The sequence below is a fragment of the Glycine max genome, chromosome 1 (assembly GCF_000004515.6).
Source record: "Glycine max cultivar Williams 82 chromosome 1, Glycine_max_v4.0, whole genome shotgun sequence".
Lineage (NCBI taxonomy): Eukaryota > Viridiplantae > Streptophyta > Magnoliopsida > Fabales > Fabaceae > Glycine > Glycine max.
Genome location: NC_016088.4, coordinates 762,197 through 778,247, shown reverse-complemented (window position 1 = coordinate 778,247; position 16,051 = coordinate 762,197). Strand labels below are relative to the sequence as shown.

Sequence of the window (16,051 nt, the reverse complement as noted above, 5' to 3'; positions counted from 1 at the left end):
TTCTGCAAAAACTTTTCATTGAGAAAAGTGGAAATCTCATTTTCCTAAGTTTAATTTTTTTACTACATAAAATATCATGTTATTCTATGAAAAATAATTAAAATATCAAGTAATTTTTATAAAATCTATCTAAATACTTATAATGATCAACCTATTAGATTTTGTTTATATTTGATGGAACTAGTTAATAAGGTAAATCTTATAAGTTATTCTTAAAGTTTCAATTTAATTTATGGTCAAAAGTTAGTTTAAGGGGCAAAGTTTATCTCTTATTTATATATTTTAAATTTTATTTTTAATCGATATGAAATTTAGATTTTTTTTCCATCATTTATGAACTCCAACGAGCCTATGAAGCTTGGCAGATTTGTTGCTTGGCGTGCTCCGGGAGAATGAATAAGGATTGATGGTAAGAGATTGACCATGTTAAACATTGTTTTTCATGACGTGGAAATATAATGCAGGTCTTATAATATAATTCGACAACAGTACTTAACGCACTGTATGAAGATTATAAATATAAATCAAATTATAATTAAACTCTAAATCCATAAATTGTACTTGAAGGAATAAAAATCTTTATGCATTAAAAAAAATAATATGCCTAAAGCACGGTCAAAAAATGATTTCATGGTAAGAAAAAAATGAAATAAAAGTAAAATATTTAAAGATGGGACCAAAATTATAAATTTTTAAAAATTAAATGATGAAGGATTTGTTTGTTATCTATTATTTTGTGCATTGTTTTTTTTATAATGAATCACACAAGAGAATATCAAATTCACTACTATATCCTTTTTATTATTGTTGTTGAATAATACATAATATATATATATATATATATCATAAATATTATATTATAATATTTTTATATTGTATCCATTTATGATTTAACAACGGTAAAACAAAAGTTTTTTATATAATAAAAGCTCTACATTTGTTATGTTTGTAACCGTATCAAAATCTTCAGAAAAAAAAATTGTGATAAGACCGGTTTTCAAAGTTAAATAAACGAGTAGAGAGAGGAAAATAGTGAGGATTTTTGTCTTTTATATTTGGAACAAAAGATTTTAAGCTTTTATTCGGTACTGTCACACTTTTTTTGTGTTGTTCCTTAAATTTTTTAAAATTAAATGTAAGAAAAAGTAATTTAGTAATATTATTTTGTCCCTTAAATGTATGCATATCAAACGAATGTCTCTTTCAAAATAGGAAAATCAAAAGATAAATTTTATTTTTAAAAACCAAGACTAAGTTAGGAGAGAAGACGATAAAAGAGATAAATTTTGTTTAAGCCTAATTAGGAGAGAAAAGACATAAAAAGAAATATTTTTAAAAAATGAAAAAGAATTAAATTAGCTTTTAAATTCCAGAGAAAAATAATAATTTCTAAACAATACACATGTACATGTTAACTAAACTTTATTTTTGGAGGAAAGCCAAGGTGCATTCTGACCACTTAAAATCTTAAATACATCTTAGCAGCAACAAAAATATGGACCATCTTCCTTCATAGAAGTAAACCTAATTGTATAAATTGTAAGGTCACTACAAATAATTTTACTTATCATGTCTACAAGGCATGCAGATGCATAAAATATTGTACGAACCATCATTAAGACCAGTAAAACTCTAGCTACAATTATATATATCATCAGTAAATTAAGCGCCTTCTAAAAATGCTGCTTCAATATATAAATTGAACAATTTCTCAAACAATAGACTGGATAATACAACAATGTTTCCGATCATACATAAATTATAGTTGCACAGATGCAAAATCGCAACTTATTAAAAGTTGTTGAATTACACATCATCTTCGGAAGATACAGAAGAAACCCGATCCCTAATCATGGGAAATTTATCAGGTAATTTATACAATGGATCATCACTTGTAGAAGTAGACCCTTCAAATGCAAGGCCTAGTGTGTATCCTAAAGCTCTAGCTACTGGAACTGCCACTGCATTCCCAACTTGAATGTACCTGAAAACAAATATCAAATTCAAATCAAGGAGACATCCCAAAAACACAAGCAGCTAAAGTGCAAAGAGCCAAAGACATAAACAAAAGTTACCTTTCTTTGACCGGCCCACACAACTTGTAGAAATCTGGAAAACCTTGGAGTCTTGCATTTTCACGAATCGTCAACACTCTGTCTTGTTCAGGGTGTAAAATTGCCTAAAAACAATATTTAGCAGGCTACGTAAAATGACCATTCAAAAGTGCAAATACATGATAAAACAAATTAAACTTTCGTATGTTCTAAGATTCACTTTTGAATTTGAGCAAGCCTAAAAATCATCATTTAAAAAGTAATTCTTAAATCACTTTAACTTTAACAAATCATAAATTGATTGATTTTTCCATCCTTCAACAACAAAAATAATTGATTGGTTTGGATATGCATGTTAAAAAGTGTATCCAAACACATGAACATGTATAAACACATTTTAACATACATATCCAATCAAAGTAACTTTAACCACCAATGTAAGTTCTTTTTCCAATTAAGTTGTTTTGTTCAAATGGGTCCTAGAAGAAATTGTTAAGAAATTATAATTTTTTACATTAAATTTATATAATTGACTGTTGATAAAGATGTCACATCCCACAGTTGAATTTTACTTTAATTTTTAAAAAATAAATATAATACCTGGTTGTGAGGTTCTGCTCTTGTCACAACAGTTGGAACAGTTTCATCCCACCATAACCGAGCAAAAGGTCTAAAAGAATTACAATACTAAGAATTAGGAGTTAATTTAAATAAATTTTTCAACAAACAATTATAAGAAAAGAAAAAGAATTGCACCAAAAATTTAAAATAAATCAAATTTCTCGCATAAATAAAATCTGAGTCAACACAAACTGGACTTAAAATCCAAAATATTTAAGAAAACTTACTTTGATGAAGTTCCATTCACAAAAGTCATGGCATAATCTGGAACCTGTGACGTCAATGAAATCATATTATAAAGACAAGTATAAAATAATTTAATTTTTATAATAATTATTTTAAAAAACATACTGAAAAATATTTTTTTTATAGTAAAGTCATTACATTGATAAAACATGATAATTAAAGTCATAAGTTAAATGTTAAATAATATGCATTTTTTGAATTAGTGCATTTCACGAAAAAAGATACTTAAAACAAAATAAAATTATAAAAACAGGATGCTCAAGTAAATAAAATGTGTTACCGTTTAAATTAAGACAGCAATAAGTATGAAACCATAAAACACAAACACCATAAACATAAAGAACAGAGAAAAAAGATGGGAGAACAGAACAATTTTAGTATTTGCTGCATAATCGTAATGTTTTGCACGTTTGCATTCATATTTAAGTACAAATACATGAGAAATGACAACCCATCATGACATCTATACATGCAGTCATCAAAAGACATGCAATCATTAAGTACTCAGATTCAAATATCCATGGATTAGATGTTTGTTTACTGGTTTCATAGGAAAACACCTAAAGCTTCTTGTTCATATCTCTCATCAAAAGATGTTATTCAATAATGTCTTTCTATACCTCCTGCTATTAACTTAAGAGTGCAGTTTTGCCCAAAACAAAACCAAACATAATAAACTCACCAACAGGAACATTATTTATTGAGGCAAGTAAGCATGCTGAACAATTAAACATCAATACAACAGTAAATAGTAATAAAAAAGTTTTACTGCCATAAATTTATCGGTTACCAATGGTTTTCCTGAATCCAAATATACACGTTCGACATCAGGATCCCATTCAACCTTGTTATCAGCTCCCACACGAACACCTGGTAAATCTCTGAAGCATCCACCCTATAACAATAAAAATTCATTATTAGAAAATTAAACTTACAAATAGTAGTACTATATAATGGCAAATAAATGTTAAATTGTGGTAAACAAAAACCTTCTTTTTAGGGATCCGACACACACGTTGGTAATCATCCGCATTCAATTCTAGTGGACGATGATCATATAGCAAAGACTTCGACGATTTTGTTCTAGATTGAAGCTCCAACATTTCTGCGCATTCATTAAATGAATAATCAATCGGAAAGTTTGCCACATAAATCCACATCAAAAGTCGAGACAAGATATATATTATATTATCAGGCGTGTCTAAATCGGTAAGTCCGTTAACTTTTATATGCTCTCCACTTCATAATTAGTATCTCATTCTTTTAAAAACATGTAAATTTCCAAAATAGTAATATTTGTTAATTTAATTTCAGTTACTAGTCCAAAAAATGAAAGACCTAAATGAGTAGAGTTTGATGTAAGAAGCAAGACCATGAACGAGCAATCAAAGTCATTACTAACAAATGTGTCCAAGCAGACTTTGACAGAAGTGTCGATACTGTTATGCATGAATTACTATAAATCACAAGCATAAACATTTAATGATGTATTACCATGTTTGCTTAATCTAATGAATCGTTGGAACTCCGTTTGAGCAGCTTTGTCATATTTTATCTCATCACGACGCTCATTGTTCTGAACCTATAAAACACATTGACAAAGTAAAGCTCATTAATAAACAAGTTAACACAACAAAAATAGACAGGGTTTGGGAGATGCAACAATAACGTAAGAGTACCCGAGGAAGGTCAGAAATAGCATCCTCCAATAAAAGCTTCTTCTGCAGTTGAACCTTTTGTCCTTCATTGTATGCTACAGTGTTTATCTCCAAGCAACATAGAACAAGTTTTTTTAGTGAATAAGCAGGATACACTCTATTATAACCTCTTAAATAATACACCACTTATACAAAGGTAAAATCATATGCTTACTCCCACTATGCACCAAAATTATTCAAATTCAAAATATGGATATAGCGAATTTTATCAATTTACACATACCTCAAACTCCAAGGGAATAACACCCCTTACAATAACATCATGAGTTGGAAGCGGAAATTGTGGCAACTTCTGCATCGCATAAAGAAATACAATTAAACACATACTATATCCCTATACCCCAAAAATAAAGATAAATATTAATCACCTGAGAAGGTGCAGCCCCCCATAAAAAGACGCGCAAACGAAACTGAGGAAGCCCATAAGCACCTGCAGCCATAATTCCTAAACGCGCTTGATAATTCATTTGAAGAAGGCGACCCAAGGCATATCTCCCAAGAAAGCCTTCCGCAAATTTTACAAGATCAACCACATTTTCCATCAATGTAAATTTGGGCTTAAGGTATTGAACAATATCCATAAAAACAACTAGTTGTTTGTTCTTCTCATCATCCAAAGGACTCTCTTTGTTCCGAAACCGGTTGAAACCACTAATACCTTGGCAAGGAGGTCCACCACAAATTACATCAACATCTCCCTAAGCAACAACAGCAACAAACATCATAAGTTGCATACTTAACACAATTACCCATATTTTATTATATCAAAATGCGTACCTCCATTTAAATACAATTCTTAAAGAAAGTGTACCAAAAAACAGATGGAAGTTGGAACTTACAGGCAAAGGCAATATCTGTGACTTGAAGCCTCGACTGACAAATTCTTTAATCTTTTCCTTGCAATTACTGTTGCAGTGTTAATATTTAAATCAGCAAAATTTGCCTCATGTCTGAATATAATAAAACTACTATGAATTATCCAAAACAAAAAAACATGAGAATCAAAATTGAACTTTAAAATATCCAATTATTATAGAATAAAAAGAATTCATCCATTGAAATATAAATGAAAACAAAATCTGCATCCCATTTCAAAAATCCTTAGAAGTTTGATCCTTTGAGCAAGGAAGTTTCTTTAAAGGGAAAAGCAGCAAATTACAACCCCTGATGAAAAAATTAATAGAGCAAATTTAAACAATAAGCGTTTATTGGACAACCGCATATACTTTATCCATGGCTGCAACTCCTTATATTTTTTAAGTGAACTCATTACTTCATATGGATATTATTATACATCAACAAAACATACCTGGTGTCAAAAAAAAAAAAAAAAAATAACATACCTATGTACTGTCTTTAAAATAACACAACACCTAGTTCTGAAATAGAACTATAATGCCTACTTCCAAGGATTAGCAACAAGTCTGAAATATTTTGGCTTACCTTAGACCTTCAATTGGTTCCCAAGAATCCAGGGCAGATTCATAACCCTTCCAATGAACCTTAAAGACAAACAAGTAAAAGCAATGAAAATAATCTTAGCTAAGGCAAAAAGGCAAAAATAGATAACGTAGTAAACTAAGGAGTTACAATTACAACCAGAGGGGAAAAAAAGCTTGTCGCTCAACAATGACTACCTTGAAGTATAACCCTTGTTCTTTTTTCTTATTTGGGTCACCGTAGCAGACAGCAAGGATTTCAGAAACTTCAAATATTTCATCATCTTCATTCAGTTCATTGTCATCTTCACTATTAACCTCTTCATTACTGCTAGTGTCATCGTCATCTTCACTAAAAAGATTCACATATTTCTCATGTGACACCTTTTTTTCAACTAGAGAGAAGTAACTACATAATTCCTGCCACTCCTTCAATAATGAAAGAAAATTTTCTGCCGATTCATTTCTAACCTGATTAGAAGAGTAAACAATACCGGTATCAGTACTCCAAAACAAGGCAGAACCCATTAAAATATAAAATTTGAAAAGAAATGCAAACCTACTCATGTGGAGTTTAGCATCCTACTTAATGTTCAGAGTTATTAATGCAAGCAACATTAAATTAAGAAGCATTTAGAACGTTTTGCCAAAATAAGATTCATTAAGACCCAGTACTCTCAACACAAAGGTTACTCCTCTGGTGCTGGGATTGAATTCATCCAAGCAGAGCACTTAGTCAGTACAGGTTTCACACCCATTTGCTCTTGTCAAGTCAATTAGGAGTATCGACTTACTTCCATAAAGATAGAGTTACCTTACTACAATAGTGCTAACCCTTGCACCTAAATTTTTCAGTCAAAATCATACTTTTTAACATGCAAGGCAATTAACCAGGGACACAAGTTCTTGTCACCCATACTAATAGAAATCTACCTTGAAAAATATTAAGTATTTCAAGGATGCAAGCTAAACCGAAGTGAACAAATTTACATAAAAGCAAAGAAACATGGAATTACCTCAGTTTCAGGATGGTTTAATTTAAGACATTCACAAGCATGTTGATTCAAGTCCACTGCCCATCTCTATTGAAAAAGAACGGCATCAAAATAAACACAGACAAAACAAGATTTATTCAAAGAATTGCTTTTAATCAGAACAAGCAAAGAACTCACAGTAACAAGGTTCACACCAGATAAATTTCCACCAAGGCACAAACCAGTTGACATTGCACCACAACCACAATATAAATCTAGTAACTTCATCTCCGGATCTTTACTTTCTTCGGGAAGAAAAGCTTCCTTAGGTTGAGAGTTCACCTCATATTTTCCGATTCCATTAGTTTCAGAAGATATTGTAGAAGAAGTTTCACTACCAGATTCCCCATTTTCTGAGTGAAAATTATATACCAAAACTGAGAAGCAATTTAAAAAATGACAACAGGATACAAAAAGTACATAGATAAAAGGAAACCTGATGGTAAGTTAACAAATGTGGAGTATGGCAAAAGATATTGTGTATCACAGTAATAATCACAAGGTGGAATGGTTTCCTTCTTTGCTTCTAAATCTACCTGAAAATAAATAAAATTTTTACAAAAATCTCAAAATTAATATTATTAATAATTGCACTCGAAAAATAAAGAAAATGACATAAAATATAATTGCAACCAGCGCATTTACATTTAATGTTATTCTGGCGATGTTCAGCTTTTCAACTAGACAATCCAAAGGGTTGTCATCCTGGACTTCAGAAAAGAAAACTCGCTTTGGTTCAATGAGATATGCAAGTTTTTTAATGACCTGTAAAGTAGAAGAGGAATTCAAAATAAATGAATTACGATCAAATAATAATTGAAAACAAACATCTCATAAGATTTAAAAACAAAGAACAAAATATAACTTACAGTGTCTTTAGCCCTATAATACCATTGTGCCGTAAAATACAGTGCCCCATCAATGGCCTCAAATATCTCAACAATTTTACAAATGTAATTGTCTTCTCCTTCTTCTGCCTAAATATCAAAAATGTACACACAACAACCTCAAAATTACTCAAAGAATATAATCAATAATCAATGATACAAAAGGTTAATATGTGATGGCTCAACAAGTACATATATACCCATTCAATTATTAAAATATAGAAATTTTTTACAAGTCTAATATTTTGTTTCAATGTTTCGAGTATGATCATACAACTTGGAGAACACACCTTACCACCAGACATACAATTTAAATAATTGCATATCAATCTATAACTGATCACTTATAGCTTCCAAGACCACAGTGATTTCTAGTTTTCAGCGCAATTGTTTTCCAACATATATAAACAATGAGGCAATGGCAAATCAATTCAACCTGAACCAGTCAAGTTTGAAGCATAAATGTTACAACTGTTTATGATAGATGGAATTAAATTCTGACTCACTTTAACATGGGCATCATCGTAAAGTTTGTAAAGCATGCACCCATCTACTTCTGCCTGAGTGTAGTGACGTCGAGCTTGTTGAATCTCCTCGTCTTCATCGTTTCTGTGCATACGAACAGAGTCAAAAAAATCATCACTAAATTGTGACCAACTGTGAGGAGCTCCAACGAAAGGGATGTGAAATGACAATTAACAATGTTAAAAGGTTTTCAGGTCCTAACATACAACATACCTGTTTGATTTTGGCCCAGCGGATTGCTTCTTTTCCTAAAAGCAACAAAAAATAATAACTAAAATTAAAAATTTTGGGGTTGTAACTGAAAATCAACTTTAAAACACTGAAGTTTGTCGATACAGAGTTGCAACTAAAAAGTAAAAAATCACAAAACCAGCTATTAACGTAAAATTACGCTCAATTTACTTAAGCACATTTTCTGTGTTATTTTAAGAGTATTATATAATAAATTAAAATTTTGAAATTTGTTTTATAAGTAGAAATCAAATACTAATAATAAAGTACACATTTTACTCAACCAATTAAGTTAACCAATGTATTAATCTTAATTTAATTATAAATAAATGTGTAATTATAATTTTTATTTGTAACTATAAAATCATAAGGAAATATTAATTAAAAAATTAAAAAACAATAATTTCAGTTGAAAAATTAAAAACATAAAATAAATCAAACTTTTGATATTGAAAACAACGAATACACCTTAATTTTTCCATAAACTCATGAATATAAATTTTTTATTCATAACTATAAATTCATAAGGGAATTTCAATAAAATTTAAAAAAAAAAAAAAAAGATTACTTTCAATTGAAATCTTAAAAATTCTCACAAGCTAAAAAGCTAATCTAAATGGGGCTGATGCCAACCACAATGACATAAGCTAGGTGCCAAATTTTGATTGTGTCTAACTACGTGCTCAATTTTGACCAAGCTAATTTTCTAAACCTTAATCCATTTTTAATCCTAAATAAACCAGGAAATCAGCAGACTAAATTAAAGCTGATTATATTCAAAAACAGGACCAAGTTGGCCCAAAACACAATTAAAACAAAATCATTTTCATGAGGCAGTCATTCAGTCAATAGTAATATTGATTTTGCATCTTGCAAGAGTTATATGAAACATTCCAAACTATTTTCGTGTGTCTTCGAGATCGAAAAACCAAATTCACAATCGTCATTTTAATCGAAATTTAGTGTACTTAGTATCAAAACATAACCAAGCGTTGTGCTAATAATAATAAGCACATCGCTTCATTTCCAAAAATTCAAATGTTTTTACTGTGGCAGAAAAGAAAAAACCACCTTTTCCTGGTACCGTTTCGGCCAGCGGCGCCGGGCTTCCTCGTCGGGAACAGGCTCTCCGACGAATCTGGCGTTAGTCCCCTCGCCATCGCTAACGTTGCCGTCAGTAACGTCCGTGAAGCTTGCTTGCGCCTCTTCTTTGACGACAGAGGAAGCTGCCACAACTTCCTCGGCTTCAGATTTGACCGGTGCGGAATCGGCGACGCGAGAGGCGGAGGATCTGGAGGCGCGCTTGCTCGGCGGCGCGGCAGCGGGAGAGGCGGAGGATCTGGTCTTGCGCTTGCTAGGCATGGCGGAGGCGGAGGAGGAGAGTGGTGCGGCGAGTGCGAAAATAAATTAGAGAGAGAAAGAAAGAGTGAGTGTTTTGAAAATGGGGAAGCGCGAGAGTATTTATAGTAGGCGCTGAAATTTTTTGAAGAGGGAGGGAGTGGGCGGGAAGGCGAAAATGAATGAGATGGAAACAACAATGCATTGCCTTTCTGAAGTCGTCTCTTCGGTCTGAGGGGTAAAATGGGAACTTTTGGGTTTGGGATATTTTTCTTTACAATTGGGCTTCTTTTTGTGTTTACTGTTTCCCAAGTTGGGCTAAACGCAATGCATTGGGATTTCTTTTTTCGGGGAAATATAAATTAGGGTGGTTCCTTAATGTGATAATTTAATCCATTAAATAATAAAAAAAATTATTTAGTTTTTGGATGTGTAAAAAGTGTATATGAGGCGTTTGGTTATGCATTTAACAAGAAGAATGCTTGTAACAAATGTGAAAATTGGAAACTACTTTGAGTAGTTTTGTTGTGAACAAGGATATTTATTTAACACAAGTCTCTTGTGACATAATGAAGTTCCAAACACATGTGTGGTCCTCAAATTGTTTCTAACCTTGTTTGTGTTACTAATAATGCATAAGTTAAATATAATTTTAAAAATGTTTTTTGTGAAGGAAAAATTGAGTTTTTTAAAAAAAAATTAAGGTATTTAGGTAAGTATTTGCAAGGTCAAGCAAAATGCAATCTAAACACTTATTTTAAGCCCATCAATGGAAAAAGAAACACTAACAAATGTTTTATACTTTCACCATAATTTACTATTAATTTTTGTACAAATATATTTATTATTAATATTTTACTGAGGCAATGTGATTCAACAATCAAACCTAATTCCTTGCATGAAAGTCACATAATCATGTAAACAAAGATCTATATGGAAATTGAATAATTATTGAGAAATAAATCATGTTAATAATATTCCAACTTATAATGATGGGATCTTTAAAGAATAAGTGTGAGGAAAGATTTACATAAAATAAGACCTTAGAGAATTTTTGTATGACACAAAATAAGACCTTAAAATTATAGACGATGTGAGGCAATGTGAGTCACACGCTTAAGATCAGAGACCACTAGGGATAATAAGTCTGGTAGTACCAAAATTGTTTTAATGGGTCAATTTGTTAAAAAAAAAGCTCATTTTTGTATGACACGTGAAAATTCTTCTTTAAGACATAGTTTTAAAATTGAATGACACATGAAAATTTATCTTTAAGACCTAATTTAAAATTCAGATTATTAAGCTTACATTTTTTTATTGTTTGCGATAACAATTTATATTCAGTTTCTTACTATTTGAAAAAAAATATAAACTTTATATCATTCAAAGTAGGAACACACTATTTGTAACACACATTTGTACTATTATATAAATTTAGTAAAAAAAACTACAAAATCACATTAGACACTCATAGAATCACACTTGAGACTAAAAGTTTGTGATATATAATTAATTTTAATTAATAATATAGAGTGTGTTAAAAGAGTGTGTTGTTAGTATTTATTTTATTCATAATTTAAATAAAATCTTATTACAATAAACATATCTCGATCCCTAATTTTTAGAAAATTGAGACATGCATTTTAAATATTTAGTTTTAATTATCTACACAATATTTTATTTATAATATATCTTGCGTATTATAAAAATAAAAACAAATACTAACTAGTGTCCAAAGAATATTAGTTAAAAAAATTAAATTTAAAATATTTTTATTAAAAGATAAAAAATTATTTTATTTATAATTTTTTGATATTTTAATTTTTTAATCAATGTTTTTAAGACTTATTAGTAACGCCTTAAAGAAAGTCACAAGAGGAGAGAAATTGAATAGAGTAAGGAACAAGTAATAAACAAATTGCATGTGTGGGTGTGCGTATACTTGTAGCTCCTTTCTCCACAAAGCCGCGTTCAAAGACCCAAACCCAACCCTAGATTGAGAGAAAAATCCCCAAAAACAAAACACACATCTCTTTCATTCTCTCCCTCACCAAACCCTAGATTGAAAGAAACCCTAACACACCATGGGAACACCCGAGACATCGCGCGAACCCTGCCCCGATCGCATCCTCGACGACATAGGCGGCGCCTTCGGCATGGGAGCGGTGGGTGGCTCCGCCTTCCATTTTCTCAAGGGTCTCTACAATTCCCCCAAGGGCGATCGCTTCGTCGGCGCCACCCAGGCCGTGCGCCTCAACGCCCCCCGCGTCGGCGGCAGCTTCGCCGTCTGGGGCGGCCTCTTCTCCGCCTTCGACTGCACCATGGTCTACGCGCGCCAGAAGGAGGACCCCTGGAACTCCATCGTCGCCGGCGCCGCCACCGGCGGCTTCCTCTCCATGCGCCAGGGCCTCGGCGCCTCCGCCCGCTCCGCGGCCTTCGGCGGCGTCCTCCTCGCTCTCATCGAGGGCGCCGGGATCATGCTCAACAAGTTCCTCAGCGCGCAGCAGCCCATGCCTATGATCATGGACGAGCTGCCGCCGCAGTCGTCGACCGAGCAGTCGTGGCTCGGAGGGTGGTTCGGTGGAGGGAACAAAGAGGAGACTGCCACCACCGCCGGCTCCGGAAGCGAGACGAAGATTCTGGAGAGTTTTGATGCGCCCCCTGTGCCCAATTTTGAGTATAAGTAAGTGGAGAAGTTATCCCATGGTTCAGTTCAGACCAGACCAACGTAGTCCTAATTGATCTCCACATGTCATGAAATTGATTGTTATAGTAAATTGGAAAAACTTGACTAGTTGTCATTTAGAGATTGATTGATATCATAAAACATGTGGTGGTCTGAGGCTATCTAAATAATTTTCTCAAGTAATTCGGGTTTTTGGTTTTAGGGGTAGTTATTTTTTGTGGCGGAGTTGAGAAGTTAATATTGAATTTGTCGTTGAATCTCACTTGATGATTGTCTATCATACAATACAATGATTTTGTTTACCTGTTTTCCTTTTCTTTTTTGTTTTTTACAATAATGTGTAATGTAAGTGTAGTGGTAGGCTTTCATCACATTTATAATTTATGTATTGTTTTCTTTTGAATTAAAATTTTGATATCTTATCAGATGGAGTTATTAGTGTAAGGATGGATTGTGGCTTATTTTGAATGTTTAAATGTCGTCTCCTTTCGCTGGAAATAGGAGTACTACACAGTTTGAGGGTGCTGTTTTATGACTTTTGTTTTTTTGGAGTAAGACATTATCCTCTATCTATCTTAACACAGGTTACACAATACTCAGAATGAGATGAAATGTGAATCTTTAACATTTAAGTATGTAAAATTCTATGTAGTTTCTTTTATTATTGTGTGCATCATATGTTTCTGTTTTTTTTTAATAGTTTTTGTTATGATTTGAAAGAGTTATTATTGTTGGATACTTGGATTTGTTTTTACAGCACCGTGGTATTGTTATTTGTTCTGCATATATTGGTATTTGTTCATGCTCAAGGATAAACTCACCAGAGAATCTTAAAAGTTCAGTGTGAACTCAAGAGTCATGTGAGCTCTACAATGCCATGACTTGAGGTGAAGTGACTAAGACTAGTCACACCTATTTAACAAGTGTGCCATTCTTTAACTGTTCTGGCCAATGACACTTTAGCTAGATCCATGAGAAGGATCAAGAGACTGTTACGTTGGGCCGCCAAGACTAGTTGGCCTGCCAATTCTTCACAGCTCTAGTGTCTTCCTGCTATCAGTGCACAACAGTTCATTGGCCTTGACATTGAGTCAGCTCTGCCAATAGATCAGCCATGAGCCTGATTGGACATGGTGAGCCATTTATGGGTTAATATTTGATTGGTCTGTTGATAGAATTTGGCCATACAGTTCACACCTCCTCAAGTGTGAAGCCTAAAAAGTATAGACGAAAGATAATTTGGTTGGATGGTTCGGTATTAGTATATTGGTAGCAGTGAGCACTTTCTTTTTTCTTTCAAAGTTCATTAGGGACCTGACTAGGTTGATGTTTAGGCTGGGGGAGGTGAATCACGTTAAATTCTATGATGTAGACGTGCTATGTATATTCAGTTTATGCATATCTGTTTATGTCTTCTCTGTTTACATGATGACGGCATTGGGTTTGATTTCACTTCCCTGATCATTGGATCATTAATTTATTGGGAAAATAGGTGTAAATTATGATTTTGGAATTAACTGGCAGCTGATTAGATGTTTTTTTTTATTTAGATTTTAAAGCAAAAAAGTGTAGGAACTGAGTATCCTTGTACTTGTACTATATAGGTTTTGTTTAGGTTTAGTCTTTCTCACTCATGGTTTTGGAAATGGAAACTTTATTTTAGCCTGATTCATGTATTTCAATTGACAACATGAAGGATTCAGTAAGCAATTAAAGTTTTATGTTATGCATTGTGTCCATACTGCATGTTTCTACATTTTTGGTCTCAACAGAATTCTGTATTCTTTATTCTTGCATTTCAATATTATTATAGACTGGCTGGATAGTGTTATGTTCCTCGGTTGGTTTAATTGCTTTCTAGATCAACACTCAATTTGGTCCTTTGGTCACTGAAAAAATTGCGCAATTCAATTTGGTTTTGATAAAAGTCACAGAACAGTATTTCAGCATTACAATTGTAGAACCTTTTGGTCTTTCAATTATTTTTCTTTAAAAATGTAAATCATATATGAATTTAGTGTTTGGCGAAATAATTACTAATCTAAATTAGCCCTTGATAAGTGAAACGGACTAAAAAAAATAGTCTTTCATTTTTAATTTCGTACCTGAATCCAAATTCGAAATCTGATTTTGCTAAAAGCTGATGAGAAATGTTCGTTAAAATGAAAAATTGGAAGTAACAAGTGTCGCTGTTCTTCCTGCTTTCCAATCCGAATAGCTTGAGATTTCCTTAATCAAATCAAACTATCGAAGTGTGCTCTTTCTCTCTCTCTCTCACACACAAAAAAAAATAAAAAATCGAAGTAGTCCTAATTTGTGATCCATTGGGCAAGGACAGGATATTAACATAATCCACTGTTCTATTTTCTTTTTATTTGCTAGAGTTATTGATACTATGCATGTAGGGTTGATCACTACAGTATAAACATTGCACATGAAATTTTTGAGATGTTACTACTACAAAAATTTATTGTGTAATGTCATTCTTTTGGAAGCGCATAACCTAGAACCTTAACTTTTAAAGTGCGAGGGCATCATGCTATAGATGCATCTGCATGTTATCAAAATCTTCGACTTTTTTTTATCTTTGTGCTATCTTTCCTAAAATTATGTTCCTATATATCTCTAATTTCAAATTAATAACATGGATATTCCCTTTTTTTTTCCAGTGTGAATTCGGTTCCCCTTCAACCGAATTCACTTCTTGTTTGAGCAAAAAAAAATTATTGACGTTGAGAAATCGGTTTTTCCAAAATCGAATTTTGAATGGTTATTTATTTATTTAAAAAATTATTAAAAGTATTTTTAATTAGACAAATCATTTTTTCTTATTTTTTTTTGTACCATTTTTTTTTTGGTCTTTATACATTTTTAAAACATTCATTTTAGGTTTTTAATTGTAAAATTTGGTCTTATTTATTTTGTTATTTTTAAATATTTTTGATGTTTTATTTTCAAAAATTATTTAAGTTTCATAGTCTTCATGTAAATGAATTTAACGGTGTAAGTTTCAAATCTTCATTCGGTTTAAAAAGACTTGAAAAAGGTGTTCTTAAAACACAAAAAAAACATGTTTTGCATTTTAATAGTTTCCCCATGCTCTTTATTTTATTTTTTTTCCTTATGAATATGAGGTTATTTTGTATAAACAATGCATCATTTGTATTGTTTTCATGTTGATGAATGCAACGATACAACTTTTACGACTTGAATCGGTAAAAAAAAGCTCTAAAATTGTGGCTGAAAATTTGAAAAAATATCTTTTTGCATTC

At 32.1% G+C, this 16,051-nt stretch overlaps 2 protein-coding genes across 2 annotated transcripts; one reads left to right on the top strand and one right to left on the bottom strand.

Annotated features, from left to right (window-relative positions):
• Window positions 1-1,674: 1,674 nt before the first annotated feature.
• Window positions 1,675-10,221, bottom strand: LOC100799480 (DNA (cytosine-5)-methyltransferase CMT3). The gene is made up of 21 exons (XM_006572873.4): window positions 9,827-10,221; window positions 8,738-8,772; window positions 8,506-8,608; window positions 7,982-8,089; window positions 7,758-7,877; window positions 7,549-7,648; window positions 7,251-7,465; window positions 7,095-7,160; window positions 6,277-6,549; window positions 6,083-6,141; window positions 5,479-5,545; window positions 5,008-5,337; window positions 4,863-4,931; window positions 4,601-4,687; window positions 4,416-4,503; window positions 3,911-4,026; window positions 3,712-3,816; window positions 2,903-2,946; window positions 2,655-2,724; window positions 2,076-2,179; window positions 1,675-1,984 (listed from the first exon to the last, which is right to left on the bottom strand). Exons 1-21 carry the CDS (start codon window positions 10,115-10,117, stop codon window positions 1,807-1,809), a joined length of 2,628 nt encoding a protein of 875 aa, XP_006572936.1. The 5' UTR covers window positions 10,118-10,221; the 3' UTR covers window positions 1,675-1,806.
• A 1,747-nt stretch (window positions 10,222-11,968) lies between these two features.
• On the top strand, window positions 11,969-14,193 carry LOC100786954 (mitochondrial import inner membrane translocase subunit TIM17-2). Its single transcript, XM_003516740.5, has one exon. The coding sequence runs from the start codon at window positions 12,178-12,180 to the stop codon at window positions 12,778-12,780; it is 603 nt and encodes a 200-aa protein (XP_003516788.1). The 5' UTR covers window positions 11,969-12,177; the 3' UTR covers window positions 12,781-14,193.
• Window positions 14,194-16,051: the final 1,858 nt, after the last annotated feature.